General features: G+C 39.9%; 1 protein-coding gene across 2 annotated transcripts in view; it reads right to left on the bottom strand.

Annotated features, from left to right (window-relative positions):
- cdr2l (cerebellar degeneration related protein 2 like) overlaps positions 1-17,199 on the bottom strand; it is a 43,746-nt gene that overhangs the window by 7,289 nt on the left and 19,258 nt on the right. For both annotated transcript variants that reach the window (XM_008104466.3, XM_008104465.3), the window contains 2 exons: positions 3,169-3,281; positions 532-680 (listed from right to left, as the gene is read on the bottom strand). In XM_008104466.3, coding sequence (XP_008102673.1) covers positions 532-680; positions 3,169-3,207 — 188 coding nt within the window. In that variant the 5' untranslated portion in view covers positions 3,208-3,281. The remainder of the gene's footprint in view (positions 1-531; positions 681-3,168; positions 3,282-17,199) is intronic.

Raw genomic sequence — 17,199 nt, 5'->3', positions numbered from 1 at the left:
TGGACCCATGAGGTGGCACTGGCCTTTTCACCTCTCTATTGACTTATCCATAGGTCACATCAAAAATCCATAATTTTACTTCTCAAACCTGCTTTCAACTAATACATGAGGTTGACTTATACATGAGCATATGTGACAATACACATTATGGATAAAGAATCTCTGCTTCATGTGTTTGAAGCCAAATAACTCTGGTTGAGCTTTGAATGATTTTTTTCATTTCTTCAGAAATTGCCAGATGCAATCTCTACCATCCTAAGGCAGATTTGCATTCAAAAATTACAGGTCTGCCACTGTTCTGTCAGGAATGTGGAGACACAGCTTAATAACCTTTTACGTCTTGGCTTGGGGTGGGATTTCTAAAATCAGAGCTTTATAACTGCAACCTAATTGCTCTCTTTGGGCTACAAACAGCTACTTTTTCTTTCCACCTTCCTTTTTCACTTTCCATATAGTATAACAAGCTGAGGTGACAACATGCTGTCTCAATTTAGAAATCAAAGCTATGTGAATCTGTCTCTGAAGTATTACCATTGTATCTTCTGATGAGATGCTTTACTGTCTAGCACCAGCTTCTGGTTGGCCAGTTCGAGGTCCCGCGCTGTCATATCCAACTGCTCATAGACTTTAGCATGCTGTTCGTTCATATGGCGTAACATTTCCAACTGTTTTGTCAAATACTGAAAAAAGGAGTCAAACCGAGATGTATCTCAACAAACATTGCAAATAACATGCTGTGAAAATGTTATTCAAGGCATTTTTAACCATACATGTTTGCAGTTTTGGGTTCTTTGTTCTGATTTTTTCTCTTTTTAATAGTTGCTTAGATGTATTGGACAATATGCAGTACTGTAGTTTTTGTAGTTTTATACATCTAAAAACAGAATTGTGAATTTTATATTGTCTTTTTCTTAAATAAAAATTATTTTTAAAAAAGAAAAAGAAAAAAGTAACCATATTGGGTTGAAAAATGGAAGAGATGAAGCAACCAAAAGTTTATGATCAAATACAGTATGTTTTAATTATCTAAGGAACACAGTTTTAAAATGCATCTTTTCCTTTCTTTTTGTCATGTTGAGGACCCTTCTACATGGGCCATATAATGCGGTTTGAAGCCGACTTGAGGGCACACCCGATGGCCACAAAACACCCCCCCCCCCCCAAATGTGTGCTGCAGTGTGGATTAAGTCAGAAGCAGTGTATTTTAAAAAAACCTCAACAGAAAGTCTGGAATAAGCCCTAAAATGTGCTGCAGCTGACTATAGTGTATCCCATATGTGCTTGAAACTGGGACCAGAAAATATAGAGTGCTGTAAGAATACTACTCACAAAAATGCCTAAACATAGCTGGCTGGACAAAGGCAAGGATATGCCTTTTACTCCCCTGGGAGAGGAAACCACACAATTCCCATGAGAATACTCACTTTCCACCCCTTTGTTCTAATTTCCTATTCCCTGACACAATCCAGCGCTGATCCCAAATGGACAGTCGGATCTGTGCATCAGTGGATCTTAGCAGATTGGTTAAAAAACTTGCATTTTCCAGCAGCTGTCTAGCCAGATACTGATTCCTGGATTCAGTTCTGATCCGCATTCAGTGGATACTGTGGCCACTGTCACACCCTCCTACTGGTTCCTGGGATTATTATATAGGCACTGCAAAGCAAAACTGGTTTAGTTTAACCCAATTTTAAGCTAGATCATACTGTTTCAGTGTACAAGTGCCCATTGTCAAAGAGTTATAAGAACTCTAATGACAGCTGCTGTCCACATTTGGTAGCCAAAAACTACACTGCAAAATCTAAAGAGTAACTGTTTTCTGATTCCTGTGTTTGTTGGATGTGTGTGAATTACATGCCTGTCCTGCTAATTTCCGTGGCCTTCCAAGCTTTTCCCTAACCTTCAAAGCCTCTGGACTCATCTAGCGTTGTCCGAATGAAAACTGCAGAAGACTTCTGTACCTTAAATGACTGCACAGGAGGGAATTTTAGCAGCTGTTGTTTGCTGTGTTGTGACAACATCTGCTGAAATTCCCTTTTCTATGAAATCAAGAAAGCTACAGGAGCCGGCTCTAATTTTCATTCTGACAAACCTCTGGAATCCCCATCAAAAATAAAATAAAATAAATGCCGGTTTCACCTTAAAATACACATGCAGCTCTTGAAGGTTTCTATGAGCGATGTGCTAACTTTAAAAAAACTCATCAACTCTTCAAGTCCACAGGCCTGTTATGGAAGCTGGAGCTTACGAACAGAAATGAGTTCAGTATGGCTTGGCAGATTTTATGGCCTAAAATTATGTGGCACAGCCCAGCGGGGAGGTGAAAACTGATCCTTGCATGCACTACCCCCAGGCCTAGATGAGAACTAATATTTTCTATCTAATATTCTGTCATTACATATTATGGGAAAATCACTGTGACCTGAAGTCAGGCATTTTTTTTATCCTGTAACTGATATTTCAGATTTAAAAGTCTAGCAACCGAATTTTAAATAAGAGGACATTATTATTTCCCTCATCTCTTCATTTTAGTTTTTCTAATAAAAATGTCTAACAGAGGAAACACAGCTTTCTTCTCAAAATCCAGAGGTTTGGCTTCTACGTAAAAAAAAAAAAGAACTTTAGAGAAATTGGAGATTTAAAAATTCAATTTCTCACAGCAATCCACATCCTCCACAACATTTATTATTTTAAACATGAAGCATGCTATTAGTAATTTTTTGAAATCCTAGATTTTCAAAAATGCTGGTGAGCAGGACAGAAGGAGTATGTGGAGGGAACCATTTCACCCCATTTCTAGAGCTTCGTAAGACACTAATCTGGGGCTCAGTGTAGCTCAAAGTGACCCTTATTAAAGCAGCTGCTCAAATGAAAACATATGGGGTGAGAGGATTTTCCCTGTTGGGTACAACACTCTTTCACTGAACTGACGTGTTCTTGTAGTCCTTAATCCACTTCTGTTTCAGCCCCCTTCCAGATGGACTGGTTTGTTCTCCTAATAACACCGCTCTGTGGCTTGCAGCTCCCACTGGCTACACCATAGCATTGAAAATGATGCCTAAAATTGGCACATGCCTGTTCACAACCATGCTCAGTTTAAATTGGATGAAGAAAAGTTATTTGAGTGACTTAAAGACCAATGTTTCAACAGGGACTGTTATGATGTACCTCTATCTCTTGTACTTGCTCCTCATTGGTTGCATACATTTGCTGTAGTGAATCTTCCAGTTCTTTGTTGCGTTCTAGCAACGTCTTCCCCAGTTCAGCTGCTAAGTGCAAGTCTGAAAAAAGAAAAGAAAAACAATTATGTGTTAAAGGCCTTTTCTCCAACCCTTCCGGAATAACGCACATGTGTGAAGTTGGCGAGATGAATTAATCCACTGAAAACACTTTAAACCCACCTTCCAGGCAACTAATGAGGGCACAAACCACACACCACGTTCAAAAAGAAGCTCTGCAAACAGGAATGCATGAATAAAGCAGGAGCAGCAATTAAAATAACGCAGGAATGGAACTGAAACTAGCATTGGATTGCAACAGCTACGCTTTCCCCACTGCTGATGACTTGAAGGATAGAAAGAGCAAGATAGATAGAAAGATACTTATGTATCTTTAGCTGGAATCTAAAAATCTGGAACCTAGCAATGCCAAGAGGATGTGAGGCATCTCTATTACTGGAAATAACTTCATTGACCTAGATTAGACAGGAGAGATGGCAAGGATTTTGATTGCCGAGTGAACTGAAAGGAGAAGGGATGAATGAGCTCTGGACTTGGGGCCAAATGGCAATTTTCTATCGCCATGATCTGCTGGTGAGCCAACAGATTCCACCTTCAGAAACGCCAAAGCTGCTAAAAGCTCATGTGTAAAAAAAATCCTTTGGTGGACCAAAGAAGTCAAGAGGGGGAGCCCCGTGCCTTGTTTCAAAGAAGCAGCACTATGCTTAGAAGCATCCTACTCCTTGGGGAAATTATCATTTTCTCAATGAAACTGTTTCCAGTGTACATTTGTGTTTGGAAGACTATGCATGTTGCCCAAACTGAGTTCATTTTCCTCCAATCTAGAATTCTTTGAAAGTGAGGAAATATTGCATTGCTCTGATGTCTTTATTTATTCAAGCGATTTCCAATTATTTACGATTTATTTAGCACTTGCACCATAGGGCAACTTGTCCTAATTATCTACCTTAAACTGGAAGCAAGCAATGGTGCCAAAAGCTGTTAATTGCATTTCATTTTTTACTGTTTGATAGCCACTCTGAAAGGTTGCACTGAAGAGCAGCGCATAAATCCCATACTAATGATGATAATAGCAGCAGCAGCATCTCCAATATAAATTACGTTTTGCAACCATCACAGACGCTCACAGGAGATATGTTCATGCCTTATTAGGGAAAACACTTCAGTGCAAATTGACATCCTTACTGTTTATCTGCTGAAACCAACAATTAAGGTACCCATCTGCTAAGTGCAAGTACATAAGAGACAACGTTTAGCAAAATCATATTTCTGGATTACAAATCCTAGGGGGAAACCCAAATCTTCCAGTTATCATGTGGGTTAGAAAATATTGAGAGGTGCAGTTCAAAAAATAACTTTTCAAAATCTACTCAGGGTGGTTTATACAGAGATAGTTTTGAAGGCATGAAGAACTTTAAAGGTACTAGCAGCTTTGACTCAGTGACGAAGCTACTAGAATTGTTGTATAACTAGGTGAATATGCCGTTTGTTCTCAATAATCACCTGGACGTTTTAAAGCCTACTCTAGTTTTTGCTTCATCTATATGCTGAAGATAATTTGTACATTCTGTCAATTGTTAAAACATTTCTGGCTGGGATGCGGAGGGGGCTTTCTCTGTATGTGCACCTACATAGGCGATGGTAGCCCCCTCACATAATTTCCTGCCACTTGGTAAAGTTGTTTTTATTCCAACAAGCTTTTAACTTGCCTAGCTAATTTCCCCCTTAATTGAGCTTTTGTTTTCAGGAAAATCTACTACAATTCTTTCTTGTTGTGATACATATGACTTTTAAAGTATTACAGTTTTAAACCTGCCATGTAATGTTTTTAAAATTGTGATTGCAATGGAAGAAATTGCAAAACAGCAACATTATCAATACAATAAAGGCTTGTGTAAGTACAATGTAAGAAATCTAGTTTTTATCCTCTTGGATTGTTGAGGATGATATTCTCTCATTACATTCCCCAGACGATGTTTGTAGAGTCTGAATAAATCAAGCAAAGTCCTGCAGTTGATGGGATCCATGTTCACAGCTTATTAGGGGGGGGGGGGGGGCAGATTTATAGTTTACAAAATACCTGTGGAAGTTGGATTTGTAGATTACAAAGTATTTGAGGATGTTGAATCTATAGTTCTGTCCATTGTCCAAGGATTATCTGGCCCTTTGTTTTTCACCCATCTTTTCCTCTTGAATTCCCACCTAGAACAATAAATCCATCTCTTGCCACAGTGTTCACAGCTGCCTTTGCTGCGGACTGTTTGATCACCTTTTTTGTCTGTGAATATGTGAGAAGATTGGTGATGTCTTGGTAACTGTAGCCTAAGGCACAAGCTACTATAAGGTACTTTGTGTGTGTCAAGACATTTAAAGCCACCTTCTGGCAGAAGCAGCAGACCTCTTGGGGGCAACTCTGCCTCTGGGTGAATTGCTCTAATTATTCCATTTTAGTAAGACACAGAAGGAAGCAATGCCAAGGTGCTAATGGAATATTTGTTTTTCCTTTTGTTTCCCCTGAACTTAAATAAGCAGGGCACGTGCACAGCTATTGTTTAAAAGTAGTTGTTATAGCAAAAGGAGAGGAACAGAAGGGCAACATCCCCCACTCCAAATTTCATCATCCTCATTCCTCACATTTGTAAGCTTCAAGCTTCAAAACAGAATTAAATGATGATCAGAACAGGATTAAATCATTTTCTCATCTAAATGCCTTACTGCAATTAACACTTATGAAATTGCATCTGTACTTCAGCATACTACAAGCAAGGGTCTCGCTATGGACTCCATTGAGCCAATTGAGAATTGACCATATGGTAGAACTGAAGGAAGAGTCCAAACACAAGTAAGCATGGATAACATCCATTTAGGGCAGTGGTTCTCAACCTGTGGGTCCCCCAGGTGTTTTGGCTACAACTCCCAGAAATCTCAGCCAGTTTACCAGCTGTTAGGATTTCTGAGAGTTGAAGGCCAAAATATGGGGACCCACAGGTTGGGAACCACTTATTTAGGGGAACAAGGCTTACCATGCAGAGAAAAGATGCAATGGTATGCAAGCAGGGCTGTAGACAAGAGGGGGTTAGGGGATCAACCCCCCCCCCCCTGAAATTTTCATTTTTTAAAAATACTGGTTTACTTATGAATTTTAACTGGTTAACCAAATCCCACTGAGTGTCCACTGAAGTTTATTGATGGAGCCTGATTTCTAAATTATTCTGTGTTATGGAATTACTCTCCATGATTGACTAAAAAAAGATTTCAAATCATCCTTGAATCTTTTTTCTGGCTATGGCCCTGTATGCAAGAACACCTTTGTCTTACAGTCATTTCTCAGGATGTACATAGGAGACACCACATTACATATGGAGATCATCCTAGAACATCATAAGTTATACGTTGCTGATTCTGTCTCAAAAAGCTAATTTCCATTTCTGAGTATTATATCCGAGGACAATGGTGTCAAACTCATTTGCACCAAGGGTCACATCCTTGTTGGCCTTCAAAGTACTGTTTGTAATTACAAGACTGTATAAATGTAACTAGGTTGTTCTGGCATTGAAAGCCCTGCAGATCACATAAAATAACATGATGGGCTGGATTCAGCCTACTGGCCTCAGGTTTGGCACGTTTGCCCTAGGGTCAATTCTAAAAACCGATGGGCTCGTAATTAAAATAGACATAATGACACAAAATGACCTGGATCTGATTAAGAGATTTCTTACAGAGCTACCTCCAAAATCAAAATCTTTGTCAAGATCAAAAGCATGAGAAAGGGATTAAAGTTGGAAGAGAAAAATCACACGTTCCAAACTTGGTCAAAAGAGAAATTTTGTATTTAGCTGCTTGAGCTGTGACTGGTATCTTCTTCATCTCCACTACATAATACTGTATATACAGTTTTGAAGACTGCACAGGTTTTAATCCTCTATACCTTGACCAGGTGGCCCAACAGCCTGCAGTCTAGAAGCATTGAAGCTGCTTCTTTTCAGGTAGCACAAACTTGCATCCCTGAGGATTATGTCAACCTCCCCCCACCATATGGCATTCAATTTAATCCATTGGGATTGGGTTAAATGGATTAGGAAACCCAGGATCCAACATGATTTTAAAAACTCTTTCAGTAGTAATATTTCAGGAGCAGAAAAGTTATATATAGATGAGGACATGGAGATGAAAGCAGTAAAAGGAATGGGAGCATGTGATTTTTTTCTAGGGTTAAGAATTCACACAAAGGCAAGCAGAGGTTTAGTTTCTAAACAGCTGAGCTGCTGAACTTGCTGACCAAAAGGTCAGTGGTTCAAATCTGGGGAAGCGGGGTGAGCTCCCACTATTAGCCCCGCATTCTGCCAACCTAGCATTTCAAAAATATGCAAATGTGAGTAGATCAATAGGTACCACTCTGGTGGGAAGGTAATGGCGCTCCATGCAGTCATGCCAGCCACATTACCTTGGAGGTGTCTATGGACAAAGCCAGCTCTTCGGCTTAGAAATGGAGATGAGCACCAACCCTCAGAGTTAGATACAACTAGACTTAATGTCAGGGGAAAATCTTTACCTTAGTATTTATGGAAATGGGCATATTAGAGTGTGAATGGCCACTCAAAATGATAAATTAAAAAATAAAGCTAAATTTGACCATTTTGCCATTTACCTCTGCCTACTGGATGCTCCCTTTATAAAAACAATTTTTAAAGGAATAATTTTCTAAGATGAAACACGGTAACCTCTTTTGTTTGCCATAATAATCTCCAGTTTTAATTTTAAATATTGAATATTTGTCTTCATCATTTCCTTGTGACAATTTGATATTCTAAATCCATGGGGTTGGGAATTGCCATATAATGTATATAGATAACAGCAAACAAACAAATAAATCCAATGTTAATAATATCCATAAAACTAAAGCACTGCGTATTTCATAAATACACTAAACACGTTTGTGTACTAAACTTAGTTGATATTGATATGCTACCCAATAATCTCTACCTAGAGATACCAAGGTGCTTGTTTACAAAGCCATTGTCCTCCCAACCCTGCTCTACGCCTGCGAAATGTGGACAGTCTACAGACGTCACACTTAACTCCTGGAGCGTTTCCATCAGTGCTGCCTCAGAAAAATCCTGCAAATCTCTTGGGAAGACAGGTGGACAAATGTCAGCGTGCTTGAGGAAGCAAAGACCACCAGCATTGAAGCGATGCTCCTATGCCATCAACTCCGCTGAACTGGCCACGTTGGTGGGCAGGAAAAGAGATTTAAAGATGGGCTTAAAGCCAACCTTAAAAACTGTGGCATAGACACTGACAACTGGGAAGCCCTGGCCCTTGAGCGCTCTAGCTGGAGGTCAGCTATGACCAGCAGTGCTGTGGAGTTCGAAGAGGCACGAATGGAGGGCTTAAGGGAGAAACGTGCCAAGAGGAAGGCCCGTCAAGCCAATCCTGACCGGGACCGCCTTCCACCTGGAAACCGATATCCTCATTGCGGGAGAACATGCAGATCAAGAACAGGTCTCTTCAGCCACCTAAGAACCCACCCCCAAGACACCAGGGATGGAAGACAATCCTCCTCGAGCTACGAGGGATCGCCTAGCACACCCAATAAATAAAAATGATTTGGTTATACACAATGCACTTCTAATTTATAAACTATTAAAATATAGACAAACCAATGGATGAAGTCAGTAATTACAAGTATGTATTTTCATTTCCTCTCAGTGTCCCTTCCCCATGGTTCAATCTGCCCTTTTAGCTCCAGAGTTTGAACCAATAAGACATATTAAGAACCTTCTTTCCAGGATATTCAATGCTGCCTCTCTTTGACGCATCACAATTAGCTCTAGAAATCTTCAATTAATCATAATTTCTTGTTTCAGCTGAACTTGGCAACAATTGGCAACAATGGTTACTAAATTTGGAGCAATTTTAGACCAGCTTCAAATTTGGTACCTAGAATTTCCTGTCTGAAAAAGGGATGTGATGCTTACTGCCATCAATTATAAATTTATAAATAAATAAATAAATAAACTTTATTTATATTCCGCCCTATCTCCCCAAGGGGACTCAGGGCAGATTCCAACAACAGGCGGCAAACATTCAATGCCTATACAATAAGACCTACAAATCCATTGACAGACCACCACCAGAACCTAAAATAAGCCAATGTATACCACATTAAACTCACATACTGTATATCAAATATGTGATAAACCCACATCTAAAATTAAACAAACAAAAAACCTGGAATTAAATTATATCTGATATAAAAGCATGAACCTGAATTCGCTAAGAATTCACAACAGTCACCATGTTCATTTAGAATAAGGTTAAAATTAATTACAATTACCTATAATATCATCAAGGCCAACCAAGCTAACAAAACCAGAGTGTAAAACCATTTCCAGACAGTGGTTAATTGGCTGAACACAATCGACTAACCCTCCTCCTCTCCATATGCCAGCAAGCAAAGGCGAGTCTTTAATTGTTTTTTGAAGGAGAAGAGGGAGGGGGCCATTTTTATCTCTTTAGGGAGGGAGTTCCAGAGGTGGGGGTGATCATGGAGAAGGCCCTCTCTCGTTCCCACCAGCTGTACTTGGGAAGGGGTGGGACTGAGAGTAGGACCGCCTCCTCTGACCACAATGTCCGAGTTGGTTTATAAGAGGAGATGCATTTATCAAATAGCCTGGGCCTGAACAGTTTAGGGCTTTAAAGGTAGTGACCAGCACTTTGTATCTAGTCTGGAAGCAGATCAGCAGCCAGTGGAGCTGCAGCAACATGGGAGTTGTCCGCACCCTGTACGGAGTTCCAGCTAGTAATCTGGCTGCCGATCTTGATATCAGTTGAAGCTTCTGAGCTGTCTTCAAAGGCAGCCCCACATAGCGAGCATTGCAGTAGTCTGGACAGGATGTGACTAAGACATGGACTACCATGGCCAAGTCTGCCGTCTCAAGGTATGGACGCAGCTGGCGCACAAGTTTTAATTGCGTGAAGGTGCTAATGGCTATCACAGCCACCTGAGGCTCCAGAGTCAGCAATGAATCCAGGATCAGCCCCAGTCTGTGAACCTGCGCTACAGTCCAACCATTGATGATCAAAGAGAAGCTATTCATTTTGTAAGATTTACTTATGGAAAGATCTTCAACTCAAAGTGATTGGGTGAGCTGTAGTTTCATAACGTTTTTAGCCTTCTCTGCCAAAAAGGTGTTGGTGCCTCATCAAATTACAATTCCAGCATTTAGCTATGTTGTTAAACTGTCTTATTTCTACAATGTAGCTTAGGCACAGACAAACTACCAGTTGTAAGGAATGGTGGGAGTTGAAGTCCAGAATACCTGGAGGGCCAAAGTTTGCTCATGCCTGGTGAAGATACACCCTGTGAAATGCTGATTATGCAGGCATTTTCAGAATATATACATAATCTATTATTCAACTGGACCTGTTGCATATGGCCGAGGAGCCACAGCAACTGGTCTTTTGTCAAACCAGTTGGACAGATTGCATGGCGAACAGTCGGGAGGGCCGGCAGTACAGACTCAGGAAACACGAAGCCAGACGGGAATTGGGAAGTCACCGTGGAAGGAAACGGTAGGCCTCCAGAAGCCACGTTGCCATGGTTACAGAGGTTGCTCTCGGTGACCTCACACATTTGTCACACTCATATCAGCTCCAGGGCAACTTCAAAAAACATTCACAATATAGTGCAAGACACACAAATTCTACCAGTCCTCCCAAAGGTTCTGTCTGTCTCCACCCTTGTTTTCTGTCTTGATTTATTTTAATATTTTGGCGAACAATCAGACTTTTCATCTTGAAAGGAAGTGTTAATACATATACCTCCTTCTATTTCATTGTTCTCAAAATACATTCTTGTGGGCTACTGTGGTGCCACAAAATCATTTCCCCCATCTAAATTTAATCCCATAACCCAGGCTTGGGCAAACTTGGGCCCTGCAGGTGTTTTGGACTGCAACTCCCACCATTCCTAACAGCCTCAGGGCCCTTCCTTTTCCCCCTCAGCCGCTTAAGACAGTACGAACAGTGGCATTTACACGTATGTCATCAACTGTAACTATTCATAAATCCTGCTCTGCTTATTGTTGATAATAACATGTTACTCAAGACAGTGGGTTAAAAAAAACCTTGTGGCAATTTAAGCAATTGGAAACAGATTGGAATCTCTTGAGGAAGAGTCAATTTCAGCAGTTTCTTGTTCTCCAGATCTTTCAGATTGCAAAAGGGCAAGGTAGCAGGAGGGGAGGGATCATTGAGGTTTATAACACTTCCTGTTCTGGATGGTTTTCCTCCATCTCTCAGAGTACTAGAATTCAAGGCCAACCAAGCAAACTGATTAGCAACAGATTCAGGATGAATAAAGTATTTACTGGTTTCACCCAATGCTTAATTCATGTTTGGGATTTTCACCACTTGACGCAGCCCCAAAATTAATAAGAACAACAGCCCTGGCCTTGTCTTACTCAAGTGCTGAGTACGCCTGCCCTGTCTGGCATAAATCTTGCCATGCGAAGCAGGTGAATGTAACACTGAATGAGACATGTAGAATAATCACAGGATGTCTTAAACCTACACCTATTGATAAGACTCTATAAGCTAGCTGGCATTGCCCCCTCTAATGTGCAATGGGAAGTTGCTGCCAATTGCAAGAGAAATAAGGTTGAACACTGTGAAAGCCACCCACTGTATGGCTATCAGCCTCCTCCCAGTAGCAAGGAAAAGTTTCATGAGAACCACCACTCCTTTAAATGTTCCTCCAGCAACAGCAAAAATATCCCTGTGGGCAGAAAAATCAGGCAATTCTAACTGGATTGCCCCCCGCGAGGGTCTTCCTCCAGGGACAAACCAAGAATGGGCAATGTGGAAGTTCTTAAACAGACTCAGAAGTGGAGTTGGCAGATCAAAAGACAACCTGGCAAAATGGCACTACCTAGAATAGGGGTCCCCAAACTAAGGCCCGGGGGCCGGATGCGGCCCTCCTAGGTCATTTACCTGGCCCCCACCCTCAGTTTTATAATATAATATTTTTATATCAGTTTTAATAATATAATATATTGTATATACATATAATATTGATAAAAATATAATAATGTTATACAATATAATACTAATAATAATGCCATATAATAATATTAATTATATGTTATATAGTTAAGGTAAATGTTTTCCTCTGATGTTAAGTTCAGTCATGTCTGACTCTGGGGGTTGGTGCTCATCTCCATTTCTAAGCCAAAGAGCTGGTGTTGTCCGTAGACACCTCCAAGGTCATGTGGCTGGCATGACTGCATGGAGCGCCGTTACCTTCCCGCCAGAGCGGTACCTATTTATCTACTCATACTGGCATGTTTTCGAACTGCTAGGTTGGGAGAAGCTGGAGCTAACAGCGGGTGCTCACTCCGCTCCTGAGATTTGAACCTGGGATCTTTCAGTCTGCAAGTTCAGCAGCTCAGTGCTTTAACACACTTCGCCACCGGGCTCCTATATATTATGTTATATATTACATATAATATTACAGTATAGTGGTATAGTTCAATATAGTAATATATAATGCTAATATTGTGCTATGCTAATAATATAATAAATTGTATGTACATACAGCTGCTCTGAGTCCCCTTCGGGGTGAGAAGGGTGGGATATAAATGTAGTAAATAAAGGTAGTAAATAATTAATTAATTTTATACTTAGGCTCGCCCAAAGTCTGAAATGACTTGAAGGCACACAACAACAATCATAATTAACTTGACTATCTCATTGGCCAGTAGCAGGCCCACACTTTCCATTGAAATCCTGATAGGTATATGTTGGTTAAAATTACCTTAAAAGTACCTGAGGGACTGCCTCACTCCCTACAAACCCCAGAGATCCCTCTGTTCTGAGGACCAAGACCTACTGGAAGTCCCCAGTTTTAAGACTTTGCATCTAACTGCAACTAGACGCAGAGCCTTTTCAGTAGTGGCGCCATCGCTCTGGAACACCTTGCCACCTGAAGTTTGTGCCTTGCGGGACTTGTTGGCCTTCCGCAGGGCATGTAAGACACATCTGTTTCGACAGGCTTTTGAGTTCTGTTGTTGATGTTTTAAAAGGTGCTTTTAGGATGTTTTTAAGATGTTTTTAAAGATGTTTTTAAGATGTTTTTTAAATTGTTGATTTTAGCCAGTTCTTGTAAGCCACTCCGAGCCCTAGGGGAGTGGCGGCATATAAGTTTGAAAAATAAATAAATAAATAAAATTGTTTTCATTTTAAAATATTGTATTGTTCTTTAATTGTTATTGTTGTATTGCACTACAAATAAGACATATACAGTGTGCATAGGAATTTGTTCATATTTTTTTTCAAATAATAATTCGGCCCCTCAATAGTCTGAAGGATTGTGGACCGCCCCTCTGCTTTAAAATTTGAGGACCCCTGACCTAGAAGAATCCTCCACCTTGCGCGATTGTGGAGCAGAACAAACAACCCAGCATCTGTATGCTTGCTCACAATGCCCTGCCCCATGCACAGAGGAAGAACTGTTTAAGGCTACAGAAAATGCAGTCACTGTTGCCTGTTTTTGGTCTAAAACCATTTTGCTGCTTGTGATCTCTTTATTTTATTCAGTTTCAAAATTATTTATTTATGCAATGCTTTTGACATGAAATAAAAAAATAAAACCACTTGACGTAGTGATTTTCACTAGGGTGGACACCTTGAAAACTCAATTAGACAAATTCATAGGTGACAAATCTATCAATATCAATTCATTATTTATATTATAATGTTTGTAGGAACCTCCAAGTTCAAACATTTTTATCCCATACCTCAGCATAAAAACCTTATATAGTGGCTTATACAAAAGTAATAAAATATAGGCCCACAATCTATAATGAGGCAGAGAATTTGTGGCCCTTCAGATGGACTACATTCAAGAGATAAAAACAATAACAACAACAACAACAAGCATGACCCATATTGGCAATACAGTCTAAGACTGGGGTATGATAGGAGACCCACAAAGCACTCATCCTTGCTCTAAAAAAGCACATCATAAAAGGAACAAGGAGTCTGGAGAAAATTGGGGGCAACAGGTAATCTTCCAGCAATGCTAATGATCCTATGCCTCTACTATTCTTCCACTGCTTCAGCCTCCAAGAATCACTTGGTGGTAGAGGGAGAAATCTTTACAGAAAATGCCACAAGATATTCAATAAATGGGAAAAATGTCAAAAAACCCTTCATGTCTGGCTATGTAATCATTGAGTAAAATAGGATACAGGTTGAATGTCCTTTATGCAGATTTCCAATATACACCCAAATCTGAAAGTGTCCACATAGGTGGCTGAGATAGTGGCCCTTTTGCTTCCTTATAGTTCAGTGTACATAAACTTGCACAAAATAAATACAAAATATTGTACTGAATTATATTCAGGCTATTTGTTATGAGGTGGACATGAAACATAAATGAATTTTGTGTTTAAACTTGGGTCTCATCTCCAACATAATGAATTGTACAGGGAATATAAATACAGGTATTCCAAAATCTGAAAAATTCAAAAGACCTCTGGTCCCAAGCATTTCTGATAAGGGATGCTCAATCTGTAATGAACTAGATGTGCCTTTGATCATATTCAGTCAGGCTGCTTCCATATACCTCCCCACTTTCTGCATCTCTTTTATATTAGTCAATGCTAACCATCCCCACTTGTTTTCATTCTGCTTCTCAGGATCTTGACATCCAATATTTTTGTTGTTGTTGTTGCTACATGCCTTCAACTTGATTTTGATTTATGGCACTCTATCCTAAAGCTCTCTTGGTATGATTTATTCAGAAGCAGTCTGGTCACTTCCCAAGTTTACCTAGTGGATTTTCATGGCTGAATGGGGATTTGAACCCAGGGCTGAAAACCCACACATTGAACATGTCATTTGACTATGAAGAAGTAAATCCTTTAGGTGAAGGGTGGGAATCATACTGCCCTTCAGAGGTTGCTGGACTTCAACTCCCAGCATTCCTCACCACTGGCTATGCTGGTTAGGGACTGTTATGTGCTGCAGATAAGTACAGTTAGCTCTCTGTATCTATAGGATCTGCTTCCACTGATTCAACGAACCACTACTCAAAAATATATTTTTCCAAAATCCCAAAAGTAAACCTTGGTTCTGTTATGCACAATCAGTACACTGATGAGTGGGCATAGGCTCCTGTATCCTCCCAGTGTTTCACAGATCCACAGGCTTGCTCCACAACTCATTTGAGTTGATCACAATTTTATGCAAGGGATTCCATTTTACTTTGCTATTGTATATAATGGGATTTGACTACCCAAACATTTTGGTATCTGTGGGGTTTTTGGAATCAAACCCTAGCAGATACCAACAACACACTGTTGCAACCTTTACAAACTAAAACAGCATTGTAAATTGGGACCCTCTAGACCAGGGGTCCCCAAACTAAGGCCCAAGGGCCAGATGTGACTCTCCAAGGTCATTTAACTGCTCCCTGCCGAAAATGTTAGACATAGGATTGCCCTAAGTCTGAAATGACTTGAAGTATATTCCACTGTTGAACAACTCTTACCATTAGGAAGTTTTTCTTGTGTTTAATTGAAATCTTTTTTTTTGCAATTTGAATTCATTGTTGTATGTCCTAGAGTGCTTCCCTCCTTCTCAATGTGACAGCCTTTCAAATATTTAAACATGGCTATCATGTACCCTCTCTATTTTCTCTTTTTCAAGCTAAACATACCCAACTACCTAAGTCACTTTTTATAGGGTTTGGCTTCCAGCCCTTTTACTCTCTTGGTTGCCTTTCTCTGGAAACATTCCAGCATGTCAATATCCTCCTTGAATTGTGGAGCCTAGAACTGGCCACAGGATTTGTTGCAAAATTTTTAGTTAACTAAAATAGTGACACTATTCTTAGATCTACCTCCTTTGTCTTTGAATCTGGCAATCTCAGGCCCCTTCCACACAGCTGAATAAAATCCCACATTTTTTGCTTTGAACTGGAATATATGGCAGTGTGGACCTAGTTCAAAGCAGATATTGTGGAATTTTTTGCCTTGATATTCTGAGTTAAATGGCTGTGTGGAAGGGTCCTCAGTGATCATTGTTGTATTTTGTCCTCACTTCATGCATGCTGGAAAGCTCTCCAAGTGGGTACGCTTTCCCTTTGGTATTTCTTTAAAATGAGAAAGCTGTCACTCTTCATCATTTTGGCTCCCCTTTTAACTTCACCTTATTTCTCGCTTATCTTTCAACATTTCTAAATCTTCTCTAGAACAGAGCTTCAGTTTGATAAGTACCAAATACCCTTCTTTCATACACATAGCCCTTGGCTATATATGTTTGAATTTCTTTAGCTATTGCAGCTCCCTCTGCTCCCTTCCTAACACTTACCCTTCAGCTATAAGAGATGTTATAGGGTTAATCATTTTGAACAGGCAAGGTGTTTCCAATGAGAGACATTGAAAACTGAAATTCAACGCCCTTCATGCTTTAACAGTTTCTTCTCTTTCTTAATATACTCTTGTCATGAAAATACAGAAATATAATAGCGGCAGAAGAGGTATGTGAAGATGGCTTGCCAGTTTTACTACTCAAGTCTCTCTCCTAATTTGTCTTGCTTTTGAACTTGATCTCTACTTTATCTTAGTCAATTATGTGATTAACAGAGATATTTTATTTATTGATTTTGTGTCAAAAGAATTGCATATATATATATATATATATATATATATATATATGTGTGTGTGTGTGTGTGTGTTCAAAACTGATAAAATAAAGGGATCACATGGAAAGCGCCTCCTTGAAGACTGAGTAAATACTGTTGGGCGTCCCCTGGGGAATGTTTCTTGTAAACGGCTAGTCTTTTCAACCCAAAAACATTGCTTTATAACATTAACAGAGGTTTCCAAGTCACATGCTGTTGAGTTCTCACTTCCTTTCTTAGATGCACTTTAAGAAATGATAATATCCCATC

The sequence above is a fragment of the Anolis carolinensis genome, chromosome 2 (genome assembly GCF_035594765.1).
Source record: "Anolis carolinensis isolate JA03-04 chromosome 2, rAnoCar3.1.pri, whole genome shotgun sequence".
NCBI lineage: Eukaryota > Metazoa > Chordata > Lepidosauria > Squamata > Dactyloidae > Anolis > Anolis carolinensis.
This window is presented reverse-complemented; position numbering and strand designations above follow the sequence as displayed.